The sequence below is a fragment of the Cervus canadensis genome, chromosome 22 (genome assembly GCF_019320065.1).
Source record: "Cervus canadensis isolate Bull #8, Minnesota chromosome 22, ASM1932006v1, whole genome shotgun sequence".
NCBI classification, from domain to species: Eukaryota; Metazoa; Chordata; class Mammalia; order Artiodactyla; family Cervidae; genus Cervus; species Cervus canadensis.
In genome coordinates this window covers 5010370-5027622 of record NC_057407.1, presented here as the reverse complement: position 1 = coordinate 5027622, position 17253 = coordinate 5010370, and the positions used below count along the sequence as shown (strand labels likewise).

At 57.5% G+C, this 17253-nt stretch overlaps 1 protein-coding gene across 5 annotated transcripts in view; it reads right to left on the bottom strand.

Annotated features, from left to right (window-relative positions):
- Positions 1-17253, bottom strand: part of VGLL4 (vestigial like family member 4) — a 152841-nt gene that overhangs the window by 2954 nt on the left and 132634 nt on the right. For 4 of the 5 annotated variants that reach the window (XM_043442244.1, XM_043442245.1, XM_043442243.1 and 1 more), the window contains 2 exons: positions 2911-3133; positions 28-148 (listed from right to left, as the gene is read on the bottom strand). In XM_043442244.1, coding sequence (XP_043298179.1) covers positions 28-148; positions 2911-3133 — 344 coding nt within the window. Of the gene's footprint in view, positions 1-27; positions 149-2910; positions 3134-15143; positions 15511-17253 lie in introns of those variants that run through there. The other variant, XM_043442246.1, reaches the window with a different exon arrangement.

Below are 17253 nucleotides of genomic sequence, written 5' to 3'. Positions count from 1 at the left end.
GCGTGGGGGCACGGCGCGGGCACTCACAGCTCGGGGTCCGCCGGTAGCTGGCCGGGCCGGCCGCGCAGCCGCTGTGCGCCACGGGGCAGTGTGAGAGGTTGCAGTTGCGGGCGCTGGCGGAGGCGCACGTGATCACCGAGGGCCGGTTCTGCGGGAGGAAGCTGGCGTGAGAGCGGCGCGAGCACACGGCGGGCAGTGCGGCCCCCACCCGGCCACCCTGCCCTCGCGTTCCTCCCCAGCTCCGAGGCAGGACGGCCACCCCCGTGCCCCTCAGCCTGGCCGGGCACCCACTGAACCGGGAGACCCCCATCAGTGCGCGCGGGGCCTTCTCCCCGGCTCCCCTTTCTCGCCAAGCACCCCGCCTAGACTTCTCCCGGCCCAAAGGCAGATCTGGTCAAGCCCCTCCTCCGCCTCGTGGTTCCCACTCGGAAGCCCAAGGCCCCAAATCCACAGTGAACAAGCCCCGAGGGAGTGTGCCGGCCCCCTCCAAGCAGCGGCCCTGTGAGTCGCTGAGCCCGGGGGACAGAGGCTCGGCTGCTGGGCTGAAATGAGACCATCACCGGTGCAGGGACCAGCAGGAGGACGACAGGGGGAGAGCCCCCTGCAACGCGACCACAGGCCCCACCGCCACAGTCCCCTGAGGTGTCCCCCAGACCCCCGAGCTTCTCTGAGCCATTCGAGGACCTTCCAAGATACTCCCGCTTCTGCTCATGTTTCTGTTCTGACCATGCAAGTGACGATGGAGACGGAGACAGAGGAACCTCTCCCAGTGCGTGAGTCACACACACACTAACCAGCGTTACCCCTTCCGCCTTCCCCAAGGCCACCACGCAGTGGGCCTGGCAACCTCCACCCACCCTTCACAACCCTATTCAGCTACCTCCTCTGTGAAGCCTGAAGCCACCCCCGAGCAGGCACCCTGCCGGACATCCCTCGACCTGGATGAAAACACCCGTGAACCAACCATGCTCAGGCTGCAGCCAGGAAGGGTCCCGATAGCCCCAGAGGACACGGAGCAGGACCAGACAGCGCCCAGGAGCTGCGCGTGGCGGCAGCCCAGAGGCTGAGTGACGGCAGCGGGTCAGCAAGGGGATTGGGGCTTGTCCACCCCCGGCCATTCCTGTAGAGCCAGGTCAGTAGCCCCTGCGGAGGCCTGCAGAGCAGACCTTCCCGGGATGGGCAGTGGGCAGGTCTGTGATGCAGATCCGGCTCCATGTGAGAGAGCAGGCATGTGCTCAGGTCTAACGAGGAACCGCAGACTCCGGAGCTGGGGGAAGGTGAGGCTGAGCAGCAGCAGCCTGAGAACAAAGACCTCGGGCTTTACTGACAGTTCCACACGTCGGCAACGGAGCAGGGCCACCGGGAGCCAGTGTGACACCTTGCCGTGGGGACAGAAACGGTGAAGAGGAGGGAACGTGGCTCTGAGACTCGGCAGGCCTCGGAGAACCAGCTGCCCGCTCATTAGGCAGGACCTTCATTCACCCTCTAAGCTCGTTTTGTGAAACGGTAAGAATCGGACCTGAGGGGCTTGGAGCTCAGCCTGAGACGGGTCTGGGGGCCTGGCCGGGGTCAGGTCCAGGTGTCCTGCCACTTCTGGAGGGTCTGTTCAAACCCCTGAGCCTGTGCTCTCCCCACGTGCCCTCGCTGGGTAACCTGCCCGCCACCCTCCAGATGGGGCTGCGTTCCTAAGTGACCTCGCCCCTGGCCAGGCTGAGGCAGGAGGAGACGTGGGGGGAACTCGGGAGCTGGGGGACAGCCACGCAGAGCTTGCCGTGCAATCCACATGCAGCGAGAGAAAAGGATGCAGAGACAGGCCCGGAGCCAGGGGAGGAAGGGGGCCTGCCTCCCGTCCGGCTCTCAGGCCCGGCCCGGCCCTTCCTTCCGAAGCCTGGCTGCACCCACGGCTCCGGGAGACGCCCGGGGCCTCTCGGCATAACTTCCTTCCTCCCTGCAGCTCTGGTGAGTGTTCCCTACCTGGGAGCTCCCCCCGGCTCCCCCAGCGGATACATGAACAGCCTGGCACACTCGATTACCTGGCTCCTCCAGACTCGAACTGTGTGTGCGCCCGCATCTTGCTGGACCAGCTTCTAACACACTCCCTACACAAAGCAGCTGTCTCTACCCAGCTTTGTTAAAGAGGAAACAAACTGGGTCGTGATCTGGGGCTTTAAGGCAGGAAGCGCGACTGCTCGTCGGCCTTCCGGGAAGCCACAGCGAAACTTCACCCAACACCCGGGGGCGCCCACGAGCAGGGGGCACAGATGGGTCAGAAGCGGGCCTGGGCAGGGGCTGCGCTGGCAGCCTGGAGGCTGAGCTCGGCTCCGGCACCTCCTCGTGCTCGCGCCCGCGTCCAGGCGTCTCGAGCGAACTCTGACTGAGGATCTGCTGGCCCCGGGCCCCGGAGGTTCAGAGCGAGGAACCAGGGTCCACACCGTGCTTCTGAGCCTCACGGTCAGTGCCTCCCTTTATTAGCTGTTCCCCCGGGAACCCCTTTTTTTAGGTCTCCATTCCTACCAAACAACCTCTGTTTATTGACAACTTAATTCCCTTACTTTCCTTAAAAAAAAAAAAAAAAAAATCCCAGTCTGCCAATCATAGGTTTCTGACCACTGACTTCCTAGGATTGCAGCCCGAAGCAGAGCAGCCTGGCGCTGAACTCCAGCGTGTGGCCTCGTGAGGGGTTCAGTCGGGAGTCCCCCTGGGAGCATCACACTGATCCCGAAAGGGCTGCCAAGGAAGACGGCGAGAAACACCGCTAGTCCTGGCCACTCCCTCCTCGTGCGCAGAAACAGCCCCCCAGACACGGCCGCTTCTCTGAGGCCACTCGGCCCACACAAGGAGTCACCCACGTGGCTGGTGGTCCCGGCACAGGCCCGCCGATGGGGTCCCGGCCCCTGGACAGAGGCGTACCTGCTGCCGCTCCACCGGGGCCAGGGTGGGCGAGAGGCCGGCCGGCCTGCCGGCGTCCAGGCTGTTCTTGGTCAGTGCGAGGGGCTGCTCCATGCTCAGGCTGGGCAGGGACGCATACAGGGGGCCACCGTGCAGGCTCATGGTGGGGGCCACGGCCCGCTCGATGGGGCTGCGGCTCCGCTCCCGGAGGTCTTTCCGGCAGTCCCCGTTGGCCGTCTTGTTCCTAAAAAGAGAGCAGCGTGCGCTCAGACGGGAACACCGTCATCACCCCGCCTTGGGGCACCTCCACCAAACAGCCCGCGGGGAACCGAGGGCCAGCATGCTAGCTTGGGTGGGCGCTGGGGAGCGGTGCCCTCGCAGGGTCTGGGGTCCGCTCCGTGGCACCAGCAGGAAGGAACTCACCCCCCTCCCCCAGCAGCCTCCCTGCAGCTTCTCTGACACACCCCACCCACGCAGGGCCAGAGGCCTCACCCCGCGCTCCAGGCCAGCGTGCTCTGCCCGGGACCTGCCTGCAGGAGGACGAAGGCGGTTAGGATGCCGCAACAACCCAGCATCTCCCACACGCCGGGTCCTGTCCTGAGCCGGGGAAGCTGTGAACCTCCCAGGTGCGGGGATCGAGACCCCACGCCGTCCCGTCACCGACCGAGGCGTCTGGCTCATGGTGCGGTGCTCAGGCTGGTGCGGAGCCCTGACTCCGGCGGCAGGGCCTCGCCTGGGGAATTCCGCCTGCGGGCACGGGGGGCCATGCTGGGGGGCCCGCCGGGGGGCAGTCCGGCGGGGCTTGTCTGAGGTGGGGTCACCCGTGGCATCCCGGGAGGCTGAGACTGTGGCAGTGGGCCGGCCGGGGCAGGCGCCCAGGATGGCCCCCCGAGGGCCGGTCCGCTGCACTCCTGATCCCCGTCCGTCCATCGTCCGGGCATCCGTCCGCCCTTCCCCGGCTCAGTCACACCGCCCGTGTGGGGACCGTCCACACACCTGGGCTGCCGACACCCCGCAACTGCTGAGCCTGGCTCTGGCCCTGGACCCCGCGAAGGTGACCCTTGCGAAAGAGACGGCCTCCCCTCACCCCGCCAGCGAGCCTGCCTTCCTCTGTGTCCCTGGAGCCCCCCAGGGCGTCTGAGCACCCACCCGGCCCAGCCGCCTCGTGCGTGGCGCCCTGCCCGCACCCACTGAGGACCTGTGCGGGCGAGGGCGAGGCCCCGTGGCCTGAGGAGCCGTCCCTCGGTGCAGCCTGTGCCCGTCGGGACGGCATTGGGGCCGGGGTGGCGGGGGGGGGGGTGGGTGACGCAGGAGACCAGCCTGGCTCTGCCTCCACGTCCCCGGAGCCGGTGTCCTCAGCCGCCATGTGGGCGCAGGGCCCCCTGGGAGGGTCTCGAACGGGGATGAAGGCTACACACGTGTGGAATCGTGCGGGCACACGGCAGGATGCGGGCGGAACAGACCCCCTGGGAGCGCAGCTCACCAGCTGCAGCGTGACTGACCGCACACCGCATGGCATTCACGTTGGGGGTGTCCCCACCCGCTCCCCCCTTCCCCTGCTGGACTCCACAGAGTGACTTAGACGCGATTAGAGGACACACTTCCAGCCCATGAAGACAATCACAGACAAGTAAGACAGTCCGGACGAGATGCTACGTACACGCCACACTGATCCCGGCAACTTCCAAATAACGAGACCAGAAAAAGAAAAGGGGAAAAAAGCCCTGAATTCTGAAACCAGCCTGTCCGTAGCATCTTCCTGTGATGATTCAGAGGACATTACCAGCCTTTATGCAGAAGGCTCCACAGTCACAGCCGCTAACGCCAGCATTCTGACAGAACATCACAGAGCAGGGACTTCAGCCCTCCAACCCGGGATGAGTGCGCTTCTCCTGAACAGGGTGCTTTTCCCTCAAGGTACAGGCTATCAGGCTTCCCTGTGGCTCAGACAGTAAAGAGCCTGCCTGCCAATGCAGGAGACAGGAGTTTGATCCCTGCATCGGGAAGATCCCTTTGGAGAAGGAAATGGCAACCCGCTCCAGTGTTCTTGCCTGGAGAATCCCACGGACAGAGGAGCCTGGTGGGCTACAGTCCAGGGGGTCGCAGACACTTTCCCTCTAATATCTGATGATCTATATAAATTGCCTCCCTGACACAATCTCCCTGAAAAATGAGGTTTCTAGATGGTGCATCACTAGCCATGAGAGGTCTCGGGCTGGACGGGTCCCTGGGACACACCCGTGCCCAGTTCAGGCCCCGTGCCAGGCCGCCAACGGTAACCAAGCCCCTATTTCACGATGGTTACAGGGGGAAGACCCAGCCCTACTCAGGGGCTCACTATCCGGGCACGGGAGGGGAGGTGTGGGCAGAAGGGGCTCACACAGACCCAGCCCCCCGAGGCCCCGGACACCGCACAGCACAGCCGGGCCGCCACTCTGGAGGCGCAGGGACTGAAGCCTCGTTCCGGGGAGGATGCCCGAGCAGCGGAGGGTCTCTCCAGCGCCACCCCGGGGGGCGGGGGGGAGTGAACAGGGGAGACGGGCCCTGCAGGCAGGACGCAGCGGGCATCGGGGACCAGAAGAGACACCGAAAACACCCAGAAACCATCTGAAGAAGTCGCTGGTTAATTTTAGTAAATTACACATTACTCACACTTCCAAGCTCCTCTTCCCGGTTCCCGGAGCTTGGACACAGACGTCGTTTTCCTTCCCCCAGTGACTCAGCCCCGGGCTCCGCCGCTTCCCGGGGCGTCATGTGCCCTCGGACCCAAACCACACGCTTCCTGCCTGCGACCCGCGGCGCCTCCGCCCTCGTTAGGGACACGTCTGCTCGGCGAGGGGCCCAGAGGCCTCCCGGGGGGTGGGTGCCGGGGACCGCCAAAGGACACGAGGCTCGGGGTCCGGATCCCCCCCGCCACCAGGGGCCCATCCTCAGCCCAGGGACGGTGCTGCCACAGAGAAGATGGCAAGGGGCTCGCGAGGAGGAAGGGGACCCTGTCCTCCGGGACAGAGCATCTGGGCCAGGTCCCACGAGCTGCCGCCTTGCCTTCCGCGTCCCCGGGGGAAACACACACTCAACCCCAGGCAGTGGGACCATGCGGGACGCCCTCCACGCACACCCTCGTGAACATGGGGTTCCCTGCCCTTCACCAAGGGGGCTCAGAGCTGCAGGAAGCCCCTGGGAAGGTCTGTCTTCCGATTTTCAGCTGAATTCCTGAAGGCAGTTAGCTAAACCAACAGGCTCCGACTTCTTAGGCTGGGAAGGGAAGCGCCCCCCATGTCCCCCACCCCATCCTGGGCTCCTGTAATTCAGGAACACCCCTGAGCTGGCGGGGTGGCCACAGGGTGCAGAAGTCTCCCCTTGCTGGCTGACGTGCTGGGTTTAGGACAGGGATCAGGCCGGCAACAGGTGCCAGCGTCTCAGAGAAGAGGCCCGAGGTGGAGCCGATGAACGCCCAGCCTGAGAGGCTAAGAGATAGAGGCAGAGTGGCAACCGGGCACTCAGCGGGCCCCGGGCAGCCCCCGCCTCACCCCATCTCCATCCTCAGCTCTGGAAGGCCCCCCGACCCCCACACCACGGGGCTGGAGGACACAGCGGGGACCTGTGCATGCGGGAGGGGTCACGGCACTGGGGACACGGCAGCCTCCCCAGCTGGACCGGAGATCCTCACCCTCCATGCCCTGCCCGCTCCCCGGGGCTGAGCAGAGCGCAGAGGTTTTAAACGACCATTCACTGACTAGATGAACTGGTAAAGGACACGTATCGTATGATGCATCTTGTGAGAACTGGACCATAAAGAAAGCTGAGCGCCGAAGAACTGATGCTTTTGAACTGTGGTGTTGCAGAAGACTCTTGAGAGTCCCTTGGACTGCAAGGAGATCCAACCAGTCCATCCTAAAGGAGATCAGTCCTGGGCATTCATTGGAAGGACTGATGTTGAAGCTGAAACTCCAATATTTTGGCCACCTGATGCGAAGAGCTGACTCATTGGAAAAGACCCTGATGCTGGGAAAGATTGAGGACAGGAGGAGAAGGGGACGACAGAGGATGAGATGGTTGGATGGCATCACCGACTCAATGGACACGAGTTTGAATAAACTCCGGGAGTTGGTGATGGACAGGGAGGCCTGACGTGCTGCAGTCCGTGGGGTTGCAGAGATTCGGACACAACTGAGCGACTGAACTGGATCATGTGTGATCCAGTTAACAAGGTCTGTGATGAATGAAAGGGAATTAAGGAAATTTCCGAGGAAATGGCCAGCAGGAAAAGACTTTTTTTCTGAAAAAGCAGAGTTGAAGGAGCATTTACACACCAGGCAGAAAGAGCTGCGAAGCGGTCTCCCCTGTTACCTCCCCCATCTTTAGTCTTCCTCCCCCAGCCCACCGTCTGCTTCTAAACATCCCCCACCCACCCACCCAGACCTCACACATCACCCTCCTTCCTCGTGAGGGGGGCGTGACCAGGACATCCTAGTGGGGTGTTGTCACCCCTCACCAGTTTCAGACAGAAAGCAGGGAGGTGTGGGAGGAGACGCCCCAGCAGGGCACAGGGCTCGGAGGAGAGGCGTCGGCACCGCGGGGCTGGGGGGTGAGGCAGAGACGCCGTCCCGGGTGCTCGGCGGTGAGCCGGGTGTCACGGGCCGGACACAGCTGAGAAGTAACTGGCGTTCAGAGCCCCGCTCCCACAGGACACAGAGGGACCCGCCGCTACCTCTGACCGAGGGGGAAGACAGTGTCGTCCGTGACACCTGCCACCAGGAACACCCAACGGGTCGCGGGGCCAGGCCGCCAAGTGCCCACACGCTGCAGCCCCGAGAACAGGGCCGGCACTCAGAGACCTGCTTCACTCGGGGAGTTGGGTCTCCCTGACCGGCTGCCCTGAGGCTGAGACCCGCGAGGCGGGACCACTGCCCGGAGCGTCTCTCCTAACAGGCTGTGCTCAGCCATGTCCAACTCTCTGAGACCCCATGGCCTGCGGCCCGCCTGGCTCCTCCATCATGGGATTTCCCAGGCAAGCATTACCGGAGTGGGTTGCCATTTCCTTCTCCAGTGGATGTTCCCGACCCAGGGATTGAACCTGCGTCTCCTGAGATGGCAGGCAGGTTTTTTTTTTTACCCCCTGGGAAGCCCTCCTGACAGCTTGACTCAATGTAAATAAGGGGCCAGCTTTCCTTGACTGAACAGCCTGAGCGTGTGTTCCATCATGAGCTGAGACAGAGGGAAAAACCAAAGTTTTAGAAAAGGGGTCCACACCGAGAGCCAGACTGCTAAAGCGCCTCGCCCTGCCCCCGGGCCTGGCAGCGCGCACTGGCGGTGGGAGGGCGGCCCGCGGACCCTGTGCACCCAGCCCGCCTGCAGCCGGCGGCGTCATGTGGGCCCCATGTGTGGGCTCACTCATTTCAAACGAACGCAGACGTTGCTGAGACTAATAAAACACAAATTAACTTCGCTTTCCTGCTGCTACTAAATGTGTAAGTGATGTTTGTCATTAGGCATTCTCTCAATGAATAATCCTTAAAAAAAAAAAAGACACCCATTCTCGTATTCTTGGCGCGGGACCGAGTCCGCGCGCCCGAGGACGATGGAGGCGTCATGTCTCTCCTCCCGCCCGACGGCTGCAGCGTCTGCAGCGCCCGCGGGGCTCGCCTCGCAGGCGGCAGGGCTATGCCCACGGGGCGGCCGGGCAGGGGGCAGAGACAGGGGTCCGCCCACGGAGATGGCCCGGAGCGGCTGCCTTTTCTTTCCTTGCTTTTCTGCCGGGCGGGGCCCTTGCTGCTGAGCGCGGGCTTTTCTCTAGTTGCGGCGAGCGGACGCCACTCTCCAGGAGAGGCGCGCGGGCTTCTCAGCGCGGTGGCGTCTCGTTGCGGAGCACAGGCTCGAGGGGCTCGGGCTTCAGCAGTTGCTCCGCGGCATGTGCAGTCTCCCCCTGGAGCGGGGGTCGAACCCGTGTACCCCCGCTGCGCTGGCAGGTGGATTCTTAACCCCGGACCACCAAGTCTGAGGCGGTTCTTAAAATGGACAGTGTCTGCAGCGGCTTTGCTGGGGTCAGTCTGACGCTGAGAGCCCCGGGGAAAGCCTTCCTCGGGCTAGAAACCTGGTACCCAGTGCCCAGGCCACAGGAAGACGGAAGCCACCGGCCGGCCTGGGACTTGGGGCGGGGAGACAGCCCTTCCGGACACGCGGGCCTCCTGCACGCTGCCTGCTCAGACGCTCCCGCAAGTCAGCATCTAGAACAGCGCCTGACACCCAGCACCTAATTCATAAGCAGACTGAACAAAAAGCAAACGGATTCTTAGGAAACGCCTGCGCCAGCTGGATTGAATAAGATAGGAACCCGTGAAGCTCCAGGGCGGCGTCTGGCCCAGCGGTCACTGAAGAAGTGAGCCCAGGCCCTGCCACCAGGAAGGAGGGTCTGAAAACACCTTCAATGCCATCTCCACTCCCTTCTTCCGGGTGAGAGCCGGGCCCCCTCTCTAATTCCATCCCAGCTCTTTGGAAGGCTCACTCAGCTCTGACTCCACACTCGGTGACAAGTCGCTGGAAGACACTGCACACCGTTTACGGTGAAAAGCCTGGCTGCTTCGTCCTGGTCAGAGGAGAGAGCTGTGTGGTGGGGTGGCTGTGAACAACCCAGGAGAGAGGGGTGTGGACCAAAGCACCCCTGCGTCACCCCCTGTGGCGACTTCTCAGACGCTCCCAGGGCCGGGGCTTACTCAGTTCACTCAACGGCTGGGAAGCGCCGATGAAAGGCAGCCCCTACGATGAACGAAATCTACATTCCAGTAAAATTCTATGATTGACAGTCTGCTCCTTGGAAAAACCCAAGGAAGTCTGGTTCTTCTTCCAGCCACCGGAAGACCGCTTCTGCGCCCACCCTGTCATGCCCCAGATCCTCTTCAGCCAACAAGAACCCCTCCAAACGGTCCGAACACCGTCAGCACCATGCCAGCCTGCACCATGCCAGGCCCACCTGCGTGTGCTCTCCACCTCAGCACCCATCTTTAAGAGTGGGACCCAGGTCTAGACTCCCCATGGGCTGTAGGCCGCCAGGCTCCTCCGCCCAGGGGGGTTTAATCCAGGCAAGAATACTGCAGTGGGTTGCCATGCCCTCCCCAGGAGATCCTCCCAACCCACGGGTCAAACCTGCGTCTGCTGCCCTGGCAGGCGGATTCTCTACTCCCTGGGGCACCAGGGAAGCCCTTCAACTTTAAGTGTGGTGCCCAGAACTAGACAGAACACTCCAGAGAAAACCGGAAGAACAGGTGACTCCCTTCAATGTGCTCAGCATACTTTGAACCAAAAATCAAAAGAAAGTAAGAACCGAGGCCAACAGAACTGAGTACTGAAATCAGGATAACTCCAAGACCTGTAGTCAACTGGAACTCCGCCTACAACAGGACCCAAGAGGCAACGGTTCTCCTCCAACAGCCTGGTCCCACAGTAATGCCTAGTCTCCTAAAATCCTTCCGCTCTTTTCTTCCTCTTTAACTCAGCTACATTCTGACGTACTGGCTAAAGAGAGAAATTATAAACGCGTTACTGCATCACGTGCACACGCCCGTCAAGGACAGACCCGCACGTGTCCTCCTGTGCCGTCTGGCTTGCGGCACTTCCCTCCCGCCCTCCACGACCCACACAGCCGCGCTCCTGCCCCTGAACGCGAGCGCGTTCCCAGCATCCCGCTCCCACGATGGCAGTGCGCGCGCGCATGTGCTCAGTCGTGTCCGACTCCTTGTGACCCCATGGGCTGTAGCCCGCCGGGCTCCTCTGTCCACGTGGATTCTCCAGGCAAGAATACTGGAGTGGGTTGTCACTGCCTTCTCCAGGGGATCTTCCGACCCAGGGGTTGAACCCGAGTCTCTTGCGTCTCCTGCACTGGCAGGCAGGTTCTTTACCAGCTGAGCCACCGGGGGAGTCCTGATGCTGGCAGTAACCGGTTCCAAACGATCCCGTGGACGTCCTTCTCTTTTACTACAGTATAGGTGACTTATGATGTTGTGTTACTTTCAGGTACATAGCAGCCTGGCTCAGCTGTACATAGACTCATTCTTTTTTAGATCCTTTTCTCATAGCGGTTGTCACAGAACATTGAGTAGAGTTCCCTGCGCTACACAGCAGGTCCTTGTTGGCTTACCTGTCTTATACAGAGCAGTGGGTGTGTGTCCATCCCAAGCTCCTGATTTATCCCTGCCCTGTCTCCCTGTTAGTAAGCCTACCTTTGTTTCCGATATCTGTAAGTCTGTTTCTGTTTTGTAAATCCGTTCATTTGTATCAGTTTTAAGAAAACCAGATTCCACATGTGAGGGGTTCCCTGTTTCTGTCTCTCTGTGACTTCACTCAGGATGATCATCTCTAGGTTCATCCACGTCGCTGCTCACGGCATTATTTAGTTATTTTATGGCTGAGTAGTATTCCATCACATACAAGTACCGCATCTCCTTTATCCATTCATCTATCGATGGACATTCGGTTGCTCCAGTATTTTGCTCTCTGTAAACAGAGGTGCAATGAACTCTGCACCGCTAAGTTTCGCTAAGAAACCTCAGGTTTCTTGAGGACCTTGTCCAGCAGCGGTACTGCTGGAGCATATGATAGCTCTCTTTCTGGTTTTGTAACCATCCTCCATCCTGTTCTCCAAGTGGCTCTACCAACTTGCATTTCCCCCAGTAGTGTAGGAGGGACCCCTTTTCTCCATGCTGTCTCCAGGGCGTTTTCTTTGGAGATTTCTGATGATGGCCCTTCTGACAGGTGTCAGGGGGGTATCCTGTTGGAGTTTTGATTTGTATTTCTCTGATAAGTACTGAAAGTGAAGCATCTTTTCACGTGCTTTTTGGCCATCTGTGTGTCTTCTTTGGAGAAATGTCTATTCAGATCTGCCCATTTTTTTTATTTTTTATTTTTTGTTGGTGGCGGGGACATAGAGCTACATGAGCTTTTTGTCTATTTTGGAGCCATGGACTTCTTGACAGTAGAGGATAAGTTCTAATTCAACACATTCATTCAACACTAAAAAAAAATTTAAAAGCTAGTTTCTCTTTCAAAACCACCCACCAACCCTGACTAACATCAGAAACTCTGCAAGCAAAAATAAATTACTGAATTAAATTATTATAAAACTTTACTAAAAATGCTGGAGAATTTAAGCATTGAGCATATAAAGTGATTAAATGTTCATTTAATAAAAGATCCTGAGGCACCTACCAAATATTCTTTAAAACAGATGTTATAATTATTAATTATAGAAGTATCATTATTAAAGGGCCTTTGGGACCCTCCATCTGACAGTAAATTATGTAGTGTATTAATTCCAAGCATTTCCTGAATTAATTCCCTCTGAGCAGCCACGTGGTCTCAGCTGAACTCTTATCTTTCTGAAAACCAGAGGAAAAGGATAGCTATTTTTTTTCCTTTATTTCAATTACAGGATAAGAACATGATTTGAATTTCTTCAAGATTATTTCAAGGATTCCTGGACACTAAGAAAGGGTACTAATAAATGGACAACTGATAGGCAAATTACCAATCACCAATCTCCATTCTCTAAGCCAAGTCCCCAAGGGATTTGCAGAAAACCGATGTGGATGGCTTACTTCACCTCTCAACTTATTAAACTGTACTTCTTGACAAATATTCTCATTTTCAAACTCTTTAGAGAATTCAGGACTGACTTCCCCCATAGTGTCTGCTTAGTTTTACCCTAACATCAGCAGCATCTGGCTGTTAAAAATCAAACATTTAATCCCAAACCTGGCACCCAAAGAGGAACCCAGGAGAACCACGACTGTTCAACCCTGAAATGGCATCACGCCCCCGCCCCAACTCGTGAGTTAATGATGCTAAAAACGTCTTCAGAGAACCCAGGACAGCCATCGCCCCATACCCGAGTGACACACCCCTTTCCTTTTCACAAGGCCCTCCCACACCAAATGGGAATGGTGACTCCCAATCACCCTTTAAATTAAAGAAAAAAAAACCATACCCCCCCCTCAGGTCCTCACATGAGGACCACTCCCTACCATGAGGCTCCAAACGTCCTAGCCTGAGAGTTGACCATCTGTCCTCCGAGTTCTTTACACTCTTCAACCCAGCTGAGCACGGAATACAAAGGCTGAACACATAATAAATTCATTCCTGTTTATCCACTCGAACCAAAGTTAATCATTAGTCTTTGGAAGGTTTTCTTTTAATCTTTTTTTTTTTTTTAAACTGTGGCAAAATACACATAAGACTCACTATTTTAGTCATTTAAAAAGATACAGTTCGGTGGCATTCAGTATATGCGCACTGTTTTCTTTGGCACCTCATCTTAATTGTGGCACTTGGGGTCTGCAATCTTCACTGCAGCACACAGTCTTCTTTCAGTTGGGACATGCGAGCCCTCAGCTGCTGCGCGTGGGATCTAACTCCCCGAGCAGGGATTGAACCCAGAGCCCCTACATGGGGAGCAGGGAGTCTTAGCCACTGGACCACCAGGCAGGTCCCCACTCGCACTGTTGTATGACCATCCCTGTCACCCACATCCAGAAATTCCCCATCTTCCTGAAGTGAGACTCTGTACCTCTTAAATATGAACGCAGTCCTCTCTCCTCAACCACCTGGCAACCACCCTTCTCTTCGCTTCAATAAACATGAGCCCCCACTGAAGAACATCACACACTATCTGTGTTCTGTGACCGGCACGTTTCACTTTGAATAAGGTCTTCAAGGTACATGCATGGGGCAGCAGGTGCCAGAACTGGGTTCTTTTTTAAGGCCGAGTAATATTCCACTGCACAGACCCACTCATTCCTTGACGGACACTGGGCTGCTCTGGTGGCCGTGAACACAGGTGTACACATACCGGTTTGAGGTTCCTGCCTTCACTCCTTTTGCATCTATACTCGCTCAAGGACTTGCTGGATCACGTGGCACTCGGGGTTTAACTCTGGGTCCTTAGACGTTTTGACTAATTGTTGGTAGTTGAGTGTCCCTCACTATGAGACAAAAATCATGGGTTTCCAGCACCATAGGTCTGGCCCACAACAACACAAACACACGTCTCTGTAAACACAGTCCAAGTAGTTCACAAGACAAATGCTGGCGAATAATGTAAGCATTTGACATAAGAACTAAATAAACAGAGACCATCCATCACCAGCTCACCGAAGCCCACCGCCCCAGGGACACACACACACGGGGACTGCAGTCGGGTGAGTGAGTGGAGACTCACAAAATAACCTATTTGTGGTTCTCATCTTTCACTATGGGCCTTTAAAAATGACTTCAAGTCATCCAAGGATGGCGAGTGTTAGTAGTAACGACCATTCGCGTAACATCAGTGAGCAGTTGACAGAGTGCCCTGCACACATGAATGTTAACAGATCTGCCTCGATCCACAGCCTCAACCCTCTGCCCCGCAAACGTGATCGTCAAATGACCAGACGGAAACCCAGCCCCGAGGGCCCTGCCGTGCCCGCGGCCAGCACAGGTGAGAGCCCCTGGAGGCGGGCTCCGTGCCTGCGACCTCCTCATCTCCATCTGAACCTCAGCTTCCTCCTGGGGCCAGGGGGAGGGGGCTGCTGGAGGAGTCATGGGATGAGAGCCCCGCGGCCTGAGGCCTCTGGAGGGGCCTCCTCTCCAGTGGATCCCCGGGCCTTCTATCCACTCACAGAGGAGGGCCTCCTCTCCCTCCCCGCGGAGGGAAGTGGTCACATAGCTGAGGTCAGAGCCTCCAGACTTCAGTTGTGGCCAAGCGCTTTTATTTGCCTTGTAATTTTCTTTAAGAATACATGCTAAACCGAAAACATAACCCCCCCCCTCCTTTTGGAGGCGATCCTAGCAGCCGAACTTGAGTGGGAAGGACAAGCACCCCGTCCTCCCCAGAGCTGCGGGCTGCAGCCGGTCACGTGACCGCCGGCCTGAAACACGTCAGCCGTCACCTGAAGCCTGCCTGCTTCCACGGCAGGAGGGCAGCTCGCGCAACGACTCCCCATGTGCCTTCACCCTTCGGCTCGCGTGTGCGCGCGTGCTGTTGTTGGCGGGGCCGCGGCCCCTTTAAGAGCCCCGGCCGCTCGGTGGGGATGTGACTCTGGGACGAGGGGCCGCCTGGCGAGGCCAGAGGGATGCGCAGGAGGAGGGGGCAGAGACAGGGCCGCCTCGCCCGGCCTCGCTGCCTTCGGAGTTTAAATTAATTACAGCTGAAAATACAGGGTTGCCATCTGGTTTGCAAAAGCAAGGATAAGGGAATAAAATGAAAGGGCTTTTTTGGTACTAACCTCACTTTAATCATTGCCAAAGAGCATGAAGACAGCCCAGCGTCCTCCCACAAGAAAGCCGTGGGCCTCCCAAACTTGGCAGGCGGTCCCGCGCAGGACGGGCTGGGCGGGAGGCCCGTCAGAATAAAAGTCCCCGCCGGGGGAGGCGGCGCGCTGTGTGTGTTGGGGGTGGGGGCAGGGGGCAGCTGCGGGGGCCGGGGCTCCGGGGCGCTTTCTGCACGGAGGGTGTTCTGCCAGAAGGTGACCCGCATCTTTACCACCCCGATCGCGAGAAAAGAGCTCAGTCGTCAGGATGACAGCAAGCCAATTCCTCCTTCTTTGTCTCCTCGGTCTTCCAGAACATCGGCCTTTTATAAAACTTCTCTAAAAAAGGAGGCTGAATGGAACCCAGGAGAGGCCTGCAGGCTGCTGGGGGGCTCGGGGTGGGGGTGGGGGGTGCTCAGAGCAGCAGCGTGGCCTGCAAGGGCCCCTCTGAGCAGGAAGGCCAGGATGGCCCCGTGTTCCCTGCGCTGGGCTCTGTGGGAACGTCTTCCTCCTGCAGAATCCGGTCTGGGGTGGGTACAGAGGATGCACAGGCCTGCAGCACCCTCACCCACACCGCGCGTCACCGACCGCCCGCGCCCCCCACCCCCGACACACACACCCCCCACGCCCAGTCCCCTGGCCAGGCCAGGCCAGACCTTCACCCGCCCCCCACCTGAGTCCTTTCTGCCCCAGGTGAGTTTTACAGACAAAACCAAGGCATGCCTGGGTCCAGCTTGCAGAAAGTACAGCCCACGGCGGCACCGCAGTATTTATGGGAATAAATGGTGATCAGCCCGTTATGGCCTTTTATAAACCGGAGACCACAACTGTAACAGATGATGTGATGATGAAGACGGCATTTGTGTTCTGGGGAAAAACACATCTTCGACCTGAAAATGATGCAAAAGCGTGTTCCAAATCTGGCCCCGACAGAATCAGTCTATAGCAACAGTGTCCATAACATTACAGATCTCAGGAGTGTGAACTTTCGAGTAAATGGTACCTCTGTCAAACCACAGGAAACATCTGGTAAAATGGTTAAATAAAAACAGAATTTAAATGTCTGACTTCAGAGCGTGCTTATGGTACCAACGAGAGACCATTAGAACAAATGCAGAATGAAAAAAAAAAAATTTTTTTTAAATAGAACAAATGCCGAAAGCCCGCTGCCCACTCGCAGTGCTCAACACTCAGGGTCCTTGAGTGGCGGGTGGACAGGCAGACAGTCCGGAACCCTGGCCAGGATCCCGTTTCCTCCGGGGGTGGCGGTACCACACTGCCACCCCTGAAATGTCCTCAGGCCCTGAGCAGACTCCTCCACACACTCCCACAGCCCCCCAGTCCCACCAGCAAAGCAGGCGCCCAGGAAGTGCTGGGCAAGGAAACAAATAAGGAAATGTACCATGATACGTGCCTCTTGGTCCCACCACTAACAGGTAGCAAGCACATGCAATCGTCCCCACCAGCAACACACAGCCCAGGCGCTTGCCGAAGCATTCCTGTCCCTTCTAAAACACTTTAGAAGGCTTTTCCATTAAAACAAACAAAAAAAAAGATTCAATGACTTGACCACTTCTCAATTTAAAAAAAAATCTGTATTTCAAAAACGTAAGTAAAGTTGAAAAGCAAATTTAACTTAGGAAAGTGGTTATTTTCCTAGCTCATTTGATGGAGGGTCCCTAATAGGAAGTTGTAACATTGTCAATAGAAAGATGAATATGCTACTTAAAAAATAAAAAAGAAATCACAAAAGAAATCCAAATGGCCAATAAAAATATGAAAAGATTAGTCAAGTTTTCTAGTAGCAGAAAGAAAGGAAGAAAAAAAAAGTAAAGTTAGAACAATGATTCTCCCATGAAACCTGGAAAAATTAACAGTTAACGGTCACCTCTGGGATGCTGTGGGTGACACATGCAGACAGCTGCCCGTGGGAATGTCAGTCAGCAAAGCTAGTAGAGATGAGCTGGCAGGATGCACGGAAGCAGAAATGGGCGCCATCCAACCCAGAAACTCCACTTCTGGAGACATGCGCCATGTGAGATGTGAGCAAGAATGGAAGCACAGAGACAGCCGCAGAAAGATCACA